Source organism: Amblyomma maculatum, chromosome 11, assembly GCF_055883805.1.
Source record: "Amblyomma maculatum isolate TAMU_Amacu chromosome 11, ASM5588380v1, whole genome shotgun sequence".
NCBI classification, from domain to species: Eukaryota; Metazoa; Arthropoda; class Arachnida; order Ixodida; family Ixodidae; genus Amblyomma; species Amblyomma maculatum.
The window spans coordinates 82,362,960-82,373,799 of NC_139354.1; the positions used below are offsets into that span (position 1 = coordinate 82,362,960).

The 10,840-nt window shown below is 41.9% G+C and overlaps 1 protein-coding gene across 2 annotated transcripts; it reads left to right on the forward strand.

The window, feature by feature from the left end:
- The first annotated feature begins 2,973 nt into the window (after positions 1-2,973).
- On the forward strand, positions 2,974-10,548 carry LOC146174270 (mitochondrial inner membrane protein Mpv17-like). Of its 2 annotated transcripts, none has more exons than XM_084584923.1 (3): positions 2,974-3,421; positions 9,930-10,131; positions 10,227-10,548. In XM_084584923.1, exons 1-3 carry the CDS (start codon positions 3,267-3,269, stop codon positions 10,350-10,352), a joined length of 483 nt encoding a protein of 160 aa, XP_084441049.1. In that variant the 5' UTR covers positions 2,974-3,266; the 3' UTR covers positions 10,353-10,548. The 2 variants fall into 2 exon arrangements, with proteins under 2 accessions (XP_084441049.1, XP_084441048.1); XM_084584922.1 differs by having other exon boundaries at positions 2,976-3,167; positions 3,257-3,421; positions 9,930-10,548.
- Positions 10,549-10,840: the final 292 nt, after the last annotated feature.

The window sequence follows — 10,840 nt, forward strand, 5'->3', positions numbered from 1 at the left end:
ATTGATTAGGAAGCCTCTCAAAGCCCCAGCCTTCAATCGGTTGGAAAACTGTGCAGAAGTGTGTACATTGCAGTTTATACTTCTTGAAGTCTGCACACATGCAGGTTATTGGTGTGTTAAAGTTTACAGTGTGATACTGACCAGGTGTGCTGGAGCTGTCTTTAAACGCACCATTTTCGGGTGAATTATGTACATCAGTTTGGGTATACTGCAGCGCACCTTTACATGATGTGCTTTATGACTTGTGGAGGTCTATAGAGGCTTTACCAAAGTTAGCGCCATCTAGTGAAAAAAACAGAAACTGTGCGCGGCGGCCATGTTTTGTTCAGTCCGCCTGCGCCTCCCATCGAGTACGCTGTCAACGTGCGCCTTCGTAGAACCCGTGCATGCACAGAAAGGTGCATTGGAATGCTCACAAGCGATTGTTTCACTTTTTAACATCACAGCAGTCGCTGTTAGCTCCAAGCTCTATTCGGAATGATGCCAGCATGTTGTTGCGTGCCCTTCTGCAGCCAGCGCATGCCCGTCGTAGACGCGCACGGAATCAAGGTATACGCGTATATGCGACCGTTCGTTGGCAGTCCTAATCGGCTTTACAAGGGTCACTTGCATCATGTAAAGCATTACTGCACGTCCCTCTGACTGGGAGCAAGCTCACTGAATGGGCTAGCACCTAAAACAGCAAGGTTGTTTTGCGCGCTAGGGAGCCTTGTGAACTTGAAGGATAAGCTTATGCTGCGATGGAGGACACGGGAGGAGGAGCAATGCATGTATAACGAACGCTCTTTGAAACATATACGTTCTTTGAAACAAATACGTTCTTTGAAACATTTTGTACGTAGGTTGAATTTACCATTGTGTATTGGATTTAAGACACGGGCATTATTACCGAAACTACTTTTCACAGTCGTAGGAAATGATAGGGCTTGGTGCAGATAGCAATACGGTTGTCTAGTGCGCCCGAGGTGTATGTTTCACGCTGCAAAAGCAAGAGGCTGCCAAACCCGTGGCGTCAAGAAAAGCAGGCAAAGATGACATCCCACTAGTGTACGTGTTGTAACGTGCTCACGTGCAGCCCGTTTCGACCGGTCCACGTCCAGAGTGCGCAGCTAAGGTTTTGTATCTGCCAGCGCGGCCGTTAAAAAGCGAAGTGTGCGCTTCACTTCTTTCGAGTAACCTGATGGTTCGCTAATTCACAGCTACCTGAAATTTACTGGAATTTTTAAATATGTCGATTTCTTGTTTATTCCCTCTGTCAGAAAGTAAACATTTGAAGCTGAATCTAATATGAAAGCGCTGACATTGGAAGCTTCGAGGAACTCGGAGGAGGAGGAACTCGGCTGCAACGAAAAAAAATTGAAAAGTCAACTCACATTACTGCGAAGTGTTTGTGCTTTGTGCAACTGGCTGTATTCATAAAATCAGATTTATATTATATCATATCATTATAGAAAAATTAGGAGATCACTTAGCTCCGCCGTTAAAGGTATAACGTGATAGTGTCTCTCTCTCATACACACACACACGCACGATGTGTTCTTTCGTCACGTGTTATATTTTAGTTCTTTTATTTATTTATTTATTTTATTTACCAAATACTGCAGGCCCTAACTGGGCCCTAGCAGGAGGGGCGAAAAAAATACAATGCAGTGAAATATGAATTCGTCAAGAGTAACATACTACACACAAGTGCAATATGTTATATGTTGTTATGTATGTTATATTTCTGTTATGTATGTTATGTTATATTTCTATCATTTCTTATTTTTTATTTTATTTGACATTTTATATTTTATACACCAATACACATTCGTCAGCAACAATCGGCTTTTCATTCTGAGCAATTTGAAACTTTTGAACACATTCTTCAATTATTTCAATTAATCAATTGCACATTCTAAATTTTCTTCCTTAGCATCACCAAGCACTGGTTTTTCATTCTGACACCTTTAAGCCCTTACTTTCCAATTGGTGGGATTTAAAGAAACAACACTCTTCCCATATTTTAAAAGCAAATCCTTCATAAAACACGACTGGTAGCAAAATAACAATGCCTGCTCATATTCCTTTGCAACTGCCAACAAATTATCATTTCACTCTTCAGTTTCGAAATTAACTCTTGGTATGGTCGGAACTCCACATTGTCACCTGTGCACTGCTCTGAAGAGCCTCAACCACTGCTTCCACATCTTGATCAATATGTTACTTGACCTTTACTTTTTAAGTGCATAATCAATGTGATTTACTATATCTTTGTTTGTCGGATAGAATGCTCAGTAGGTGATATCAGGTTTTTCTTCTTCTGCAAACATCACATATATCTTTTACATAGTACCCCAGGCACTTAATTACTTCCTGCACTAATGTGCCTTCTCTTACAAACTGGTGGATGTCTGCAATTTCTGGATGAACATTTTGTCCAAATGAAGTCACTTTGTGGAATTCATGTCCAATGTGCTTACATTTACTTGTCACGTGGACATGTGCAACTATCCGCGCGCCATTTCTGTTGGAAAATAAAGTTTATTTCATCTCTTCGCGTTGATTGCGAATGTGTACACTGGCTGTGAAACTGCCCCTGCCACGGTCAAGTGGAAATTTCTCCCTCTCCCACTAGCCTAGACGAGTTGACACGACGAGTTTTGGGGGTTTAAAAAATAATAAAAAGAAATAAAAAAAAAAACTCATTGATACAGCGCAACACACAAGGGTGCGGCAGATCAAGAATGGAACACCAACATCGCCCAAGCATCCACATTAAAAGTCATTCGCTGCGCGCACGAAAGCAAGTAAAAACAAAAAGGTCCTTTCTCCTTCGCTTAGACGAGATGCGGCGACGAGTTTCGAAGTAAACAAAAAAAAAATATCATCAATGTATAACGTTATTGCACAAGACGGTGCTGCGCGCGCTCAAAAGTAAATAAAAACAAATAAAGGAAGCTGGATGGTCATATCATGAAGCCGCTTGGAGCCTCATCAATCCGAAGTCCTAGCGCCAAGCGTGAGGTCATGCCATGGCGGAAGTTGGAGCGCGCATGTTGTCTGCCGCAGCTGGCGATAACACGGCGGCTGGATGCACAGTACCGGGCAGCATAACTTTGTCACAGTCCTTCGTGTGCAGTGCTGCGTGCACTAGAAGCAGGCTGAGTTAAATCATTAGTGTTACGGTACGTACGCACTACGCGCGGATTGCTTCACTCCATTCAAAACCCCACTCGGACCATCGTCGCGCTTCGCTTTCCATCCACAACCGCAGCGCTGCCAAAATGCGCCAGGCCTGGAATCTGTACGCGCGAATGATGCGCGTTCACCCAGTGAAGACACAGGTCATCACTACAGCTACTCTGATGCTTTCCGGAGACCTCATCGCGCAAAAGGTGCTCGAACGGCGCACCTCCATCGATGTACCCAGGGCGGCGAGGTAAGGCTCGAGCCTTCCTACCTGACTCGATGTTTCAAAACGCATACACCGCAGTGGGCGAGTTGTCACAAGCAAAAGTTTGCGGGATTCGACTGTACACGTTATGCTATCAATGCTATTATGTGTCTTTAGCGTGGTATTCAGCAAAGCATCATAGACTTGTATGATTCTTGCCTTGCTTCGCATTTTGTGCCGGGCAGCTGTTATGTAAATTGTTATTGCGCGTAAGTGCATCGCAGAGGCAGTGAATATGAAACTTTTTTTCTCTATTTTAATTTCAAAGGCAGATTTACTGTACGCCCACGCGTCTAATTCAGTTTTCACGTAATATCCCACGAAAGGAGCTTTTGTTGAAGTTCTCTTCCCGGATAATATTTTTTTTTTTTCTCTGGGAATAACCATTAACAGAGAGAACTACCTCAAGAGCTCAAAAAAAAAAAAAAAAAAAAAAAACACAGGCGGTATCAAAGTAACACCCAACACACAAGTGTTGGCTCACAATTGACAACATTCCAATCAGGGAGTGAACAACCATTAGTGCCTACCGATTTGCAGCTAAATAGCTACAAAGGGAAGCTGTTGGTTTCCTCCTAGTAATTATTCCCTGATTTAAGATTTTCTTTTTCTGGGTGGTTTTCTCCAATATAGATTTAACTGATGCTGTTGTAAACAGAAACACAACACATATTAGAAGATAGAGAAAGAAAGCCATATGAAAAGAAGCACAAAAAGTAGAATCGAGTAAAACAGTGCTAGGGGAAAACGGGACACGTGAAAGACAGACACATGTGCTGACTAGCAACCAAATGATTTATTATTTGTGAGGCTGCAATATAAAGGAAAAATAAGAGAGAAACACACAAAAAGGAATGCGCTCTACCACATTACCGCATGGAAAACAAAATGCATAGTCACTGATTCAGATAGGAATATTCCTTAGGGTATAACATTATCAATTGGCTGCTGATGCAGGTGCCTCCTAACTTTTTTATATTGGAAGCCTCAGAGATAAGCCTGGAGGTTTCATCTTTTTATCTGGCGATGATGGTGGTTTCCTTGATTTTTAGAATTTTAGATTTTTAGAATTACTAAATTTTTATTTGCAGCCAACCTTTGTAACTATGGGCAAAAAATTTTTTATACAAGAACAAGGAGTCTGTATTCAGCATTGCTCCTGCATTAAGTGACCTATTTCTGGCTTGTTATGACAGGCGTCATCAAACAAAGCTTGAAGACTTGACCATTGTTAAGGTAATGCGATACATTGATGACTTTTTAATTGTGTATCGTACTAATGATGTGGACTGATGTTCATGATATATTACAAGAAGTTGCTACTAAGGTAGTTTAAATGAAAAGAAATTCAAGAAAGCAAACTGGTTATCTAAAGGGGCTTTGCAAATAGCTGAGGAAAGCAGGATGGCAAAAGTTATGGGTGAAAGAGAAAGATACAAGGTTCTCAATGCGGATTTTCAGAGCAAGGAGAGATAAGAATACTTTCCTGAACATACAGTGCCAAGCAGTTGAGGACAACAGCCAATTGAGGAACAAAAGAGCTCTGTATACGACAATCAAAGATATCAAAGGAAGCTTCTGTGCTAAGCTGGGCGTGATAAAGGACAAACGAGGCAGGGACCTCACTGAAGCGTCAGAGATAAAGAAGAAGTGGCGAGAATGCACAGAAGAACTGTATAAGAAGGATGCTGATATGCAAATCCAACATAAGACGGTTGTAATCACTGATCTCGAGCCGGGCATCCTGAAAAGTGAAGTTGAATTGGCCTTAGCCAGCCTTGCTAAGAACAAAGCTAGCGGAATTGATGGCATTCCAGCTGAGTTGCTTCAAAACCTTAAAGATGATGCTGTTAACATTCTGTATACCTTATGTCAGCAAATTTGGACAACCCTGCAGTGGCCACAGGATTGGAGGAGGTCAGTTTACATCCCCATTCCAAAAAAAGGCAGTGCCAAAAATTGTTCCAACTACCGCACGATCGCGCTTATTTTGCATGCTAGCAAGGTGATGTTGAAAATCCTCCAAAGTAGGCTGCAGCAGTATGTGGATCGGGAGCTTCCGGACGTGCAAGCTGGGTTTCGCAAGAGAACAGGAACTAGAGACCAGATTGCCCACCTTCGCTGGATCATGGAAAAAGTAAGCGAGTTCCAGAAACCCATCTACTTCTGCTTTATTGATTATGCAAAAGCATTTGACTGTGTAGATCACAGCCGATTATGGCAAGCTCTCCAAGAGATGGGAATTCCAATTCACCTCATCTGTCTCCTCAGGAACCTGTATGAAGGACAAAAGGCCACAGTCAGAACTGAGCATGGTCTTACTGATTGGTTCCTGCTTGAGAAAGGAGTGAGACAAGGCTGCATACTGTCGCCCTGCCTGTTTAACCTATACACTGAGTGCATCATGAGGAATGCCGGTCCGGACAAATCTTCAGCTGGAGTGAAGATTTGTCGACCATAAACCCTGATTGCTCATTGGAGTGTCAAATTCTAAAGTTAAATCTTAGCTACTTTGGTCATCTGATGAGAAGAGAGGAGTCGCTGGAGAAAGCTTTGATAATGGGAAAGGTTGAGGGTTAACAGAGATGGGGTAGGCGGCGAGCGCGATAGTTAGATGGCATCCCCGAGGCGCTGCAGATGATGTTATGTGATGTTAGAAAGATAGTGAGAGCCCGGAAAGCGTGACGTGATATGGTCCATTTGGTCACAAAGAGTCGGACATGACTAAACTGCACTGAACTGATCGCACTAATGACACACAGCAATCTACTGCTCGTATTTTTGACATGTTCTGTAAAGAACCTAATGGATTTCAATTTACTCAGTTTCCCCACTAACAATAGGCTCTGGTTTTTAGACTTGGAACTAATAATTTTTGACAACCATGTTTGTTGGGCATACTCACCATGGTCCAGTAAAAGCCTTCTTCCTTTCAAGTTGGCTCATTCTAAGATTATTAAGTGGAATATTGCAAAGGCATGCCTACGAGCCACACTACTAAGGTGTTGCGTACATCATACAAAAATCAGTTTCTCCACTCAGTGGAACAGGCCTTTGCAGCTGGATGCCCAGAGAAGTTTGTATCAAGTATAGCCGAGTCTTTGCTGGCCGAATGTAGACAGAAAAGGAACAAGTGTACCAATGCTGGTCTGACAAAAATAAAGAAAACTGCATGTATCCCGTATGTGCACAATGTTTCGCACAACCTAAAGAAAATTGTGAGCAAAGCTGGTATTAGGTTGGTTTTTTCAGCCAAGAACAGATTGAGCGGATTGTGCAAAAGAGTGAATGACGATGGAAACACGAAAGGAGGTTGCCAAAAAAGACACAAAAAGAAGTTTGTGAACTGTTGCGTCATGTGGCCATTTCTACATCGGCGCGACAGGACACTGCATCAATGATAGGCATCAATGATAGACTACGAGAACATGCTAAAGATATAGAAAACAAGTCACCGAGAAACCATCTTGCCGTCCATTGCACAGAATCTAATGACTGCGAAGCGCATCTCAAAGAAACCACCATCATCGCCAGATACAAAGATGAAACCTCCAGGCTTATCTCCGAGGCTTCCAATATAGAAAAGTTAGGAGGCACCTGCATCAGCAACCCATCAATAATGTTATACCCTAAGGAATATGACTATCTGAATCAGAGACTATGCATTTTTTTCCATGTGGTAATGTGGTTGCACACTTTCCTTTTTGTGTGTGTGTTTTTTTTTTCTCTCATTATTTCTCCCTTATATTGCTGCCTCACAGGTAACAATAAATCATTTGGTTGCTAGTCAGCGCATGTGTCTGTCGTTCACGTGTCTAGTTTCCCCTAGCGCCGCTTTACTCGATTCTTAAGCATGTACCAACCAGCCCGTATTTCCCCTCTTCTGGAACAAAAATAACACCTGCGGCACATGTAGTTCCTAAAATTACCATTGCACATTGTGCTTCCATTGACTCACAGGGCTGCGCATAATGCACCTGTCCATTTTCCATATGTAAGCTTGGTGCAGAATAAGCAGAATAATGGTAAGCTGTAGTTCACAGCCTTTTTGCTTGATACAGACTGCAAAACGTGCTTTATTCCACAATTCCTTTTTTTTTTTTTGCTTTTACTCTTGATAAACATAACTTCTGGGCCAAAGGAGAGATATTCGTTTCATTTAGCACAAAAAAACATGACAAAAACAAGGAGCACAGAAAATGGAACATGGAAAAGAAAGGAGAAACACCCTTTAGTTTTCTAAGAGCAAACACCATCACTTTTTTTTGTTGAAATGTCTGACCCTGAGAATAATAAATACAGCATCAGTTGTGTTTCTTTTATTACAAAATTGCCTGCCTATAGGTGCTGTTACCCCTATACCTAACATTTAGTACATGGCGCAGGGAAGGATTATTCTGAAACTGAATAAGCATCAAAATATGGCTGGAAACATTCCCTAATCATACCAATTTCTGATAAATTCTTGTTAACACTGTCAACTTATTTCAGATGTTAATCCTTGGACAGATGCTGCTATGGGTGAACATTGCTGCAAGATAGTGCTCTTTAATATTAAACACAATGAAAGCAGCCGAATCATGTGGTGAAAATAAAGGTAAATATTTATCCTTCAGCCCCAGGGGTCATTCTAAGTAGATAAATAATTTTAAAGCTTATCCTGGATAACATGCAGGTTTTATAGTTGAAATTTTAGTTATGAAATGAATAAGTGATTGACTTACTGTGGCAATAAATCTCAAATTTTTCTCATATTTATTCTGGCCTCTCATGTTATGTACACCTTTTGGTGCATGTACCCATCTTCTGTGGACAGCGACATATTATTCACAGCATTTTTACTAGTTTGACAGCATTGTAGTTATCCCTTTTTGGCAGATTTGATCTCTGGAGTAGGAACTGGGCTGTCTAAATTACACAAAACATGGCTTATACCCTTATCACACTAGCATCATGGCATTGAAGTGAATGGCATTATCATCTAATGTCGTGTTCTGCTACTACACAAGGACATTTAACATCATTAAGTGCAAATCCGTCATAAAGTAAGTTTGGGAAACTCATTCACACTCGGTCTCAAACTGAATGTATACTCTGAACACCAGATACGCAGCAAAAACAACCAACGCAAAAAAAAAATATATATATATATGTCAACGCCATAGTTAAAGGTTCTATTTCTGGAAATTGGCTAACGAAAAGGTTAATTTTGGTGGGACACTATTCGTATTGCTGACTGTCGTGGAACGCCATTATTTGGTCACAACAGTGGCCTCGCCTTGTGTGCGGCTGTCGATAATTTGGGTTCTACATTTCTAGCTGACCGCTTATCCACATGCATTGATATCAAAAGTATTTAAGGCTGCGACTGAGTGGTTAACGATTTGGATCTGAATTGCATGCTGCCCATGCCTTTGTGTTCATGCTCTGCCCTGTCAGCCATATTATTTGTTTACATTTATCAGAGGTGTAGGTGAATTTGTACTTTGCTTGGACTTTGATGGCTAAAGCGCTGCAGCATGAACAGAAGTAATATTTGATTCCACAGTATCACACAGGGAATTTTTGTTACAATTTAATATGCTAAACAGTGTTTTGAAACACCTTTTATTAGCACTGAAATCTCTTTACTATGGTCATTATTTTTTTACCAATCCTAATTTCCGTCATTTACAAACAACATAAATTCCTGCATAAAACCAAAAGAAGCGAAATGACATTCAATTCAATGACATTCAAGTCGATTCAAAATTACATTAAATTCTCCAATGTTGCAGGGGTATTAAGGCTAAGGTCTTTAATGGCTCATTCTGTTGTTCGCAGAGGGTGTCGCACTTTGCAGCCATCTTAGGTCACGTGATGCCACCCAAGATGACGGCCACCATTGGTCAGTGTGGGCCACCCTGAGCCCACGCCCCCCAAAGGGGGACGTATTAAGGCGTAAGCCCTCTAGTAGCTGACATGGCCACGCACTAACTGGACGTTGGGCTTCCTGACACTACGTTTAGCAGATGCTGCCAACTCAGGTCTCTCCTTTCATATGGGAGGGTGATATCAGAAGAATCAGCTGGCCAAGACCCTTGCATTCACGTTGTCCCTAGGCCACGCAGGCACGTTCATGCGGCTCGGTTAAAGTGGGGCTTTATATGTTGGCTGGTAGCTTACGCTATTGCGTCATACCAACCCAGGTGTCCGTGCAGCGCCTTTAATTTGGCACTGCATAGCCTACGGAAGCAGATGCAGTAAAATCAAGAATCAGCAAAGTTTCAAACAAAAGCTTTCACCCTATCGCACTTCAGTGATCCGAAGTGCTAAACAAATTTTAGAATGCAATGTCTCAAGAAAAAAAAGTTATTATTTATTTTTTTTTTTTCAGTTTCATCTTTCTTGTTAGGGGCAAATCAATATTAGGAGTACCACAAGCACACTTGCAAAGTATTGCTGTTGTTTGCTGAACCCGCTTTCTGAAGCCCCTCCTGTGAAAACCTCACAGGTTCTTCGTCATAGGCATCGGATTTATGGGGCCAGTGCTTCGGGTTTGGTACCTGACGTTGGAGCGGGTCGTCGCGGGTCGTGCAGTTGTGGTCAAGAAAGTGCTCCTCGACCAAGGTGTCTTCACGCCACTGTTAATCCCCAGCTTTCTGGTGACTCTGGGTGCCCTCCAGCAACGGTCGTGGGACGACATCAAGAGGACTGTGCGTGCTGACTTCCTGCCCATCCTGAAGGCTAACTACGCGTTGTGGCCAGCGGCACAACTAATTAATTTTAGATTCGTGCCCCTTAATTACAGGGTTCCTTTTGCAAGCTGCGTGGCACTTGTGTGGAACACCTACCTGGCATGGAAGGCCAACAGGACAGTAGAGAAGATGTAAGTCGTGTGGTATACGAGCAAGCAATCCTATGGGACCACCCTTGATGCACTTGAAGCTAAAGAACAGGAATAGTTTCCCTGATACTTTGTTTATTTGGGTTCCTTGGAGCACTTTTTGGGTTTCTAAATCAAGCTTGTAAATCCCTGCCTGTCATTTTAATTGATTGTAGTGTGACGGGACGGGAATACAGAGGAACAAATATTAAAAGCCTGCTGCTGTCAGGAGCATATTTACAACTAACTCAGTCTCCTGTGCTCTTTTTCATTGTCCACGTTTTATTTTGTCTGCTTTATTTTCAGACTTATACAAAAACTACATATTGTAGATTGTTTCACTGTACAGTAGACTTCCTTTAAAACAAATCTGAAAGAACTATGAAAACGTGTTTGCCTTCCAGGAAGTTGATCTTAACAGCAATGCCCCAGAACAATGTATGAGATCATGCTGGGAGTGTCCAAATATATTTTACATGAAAACAGTGACTGCAATGGCGTGTCAGCTAAAGGATAAATACAGACAGAGAATTTATTAC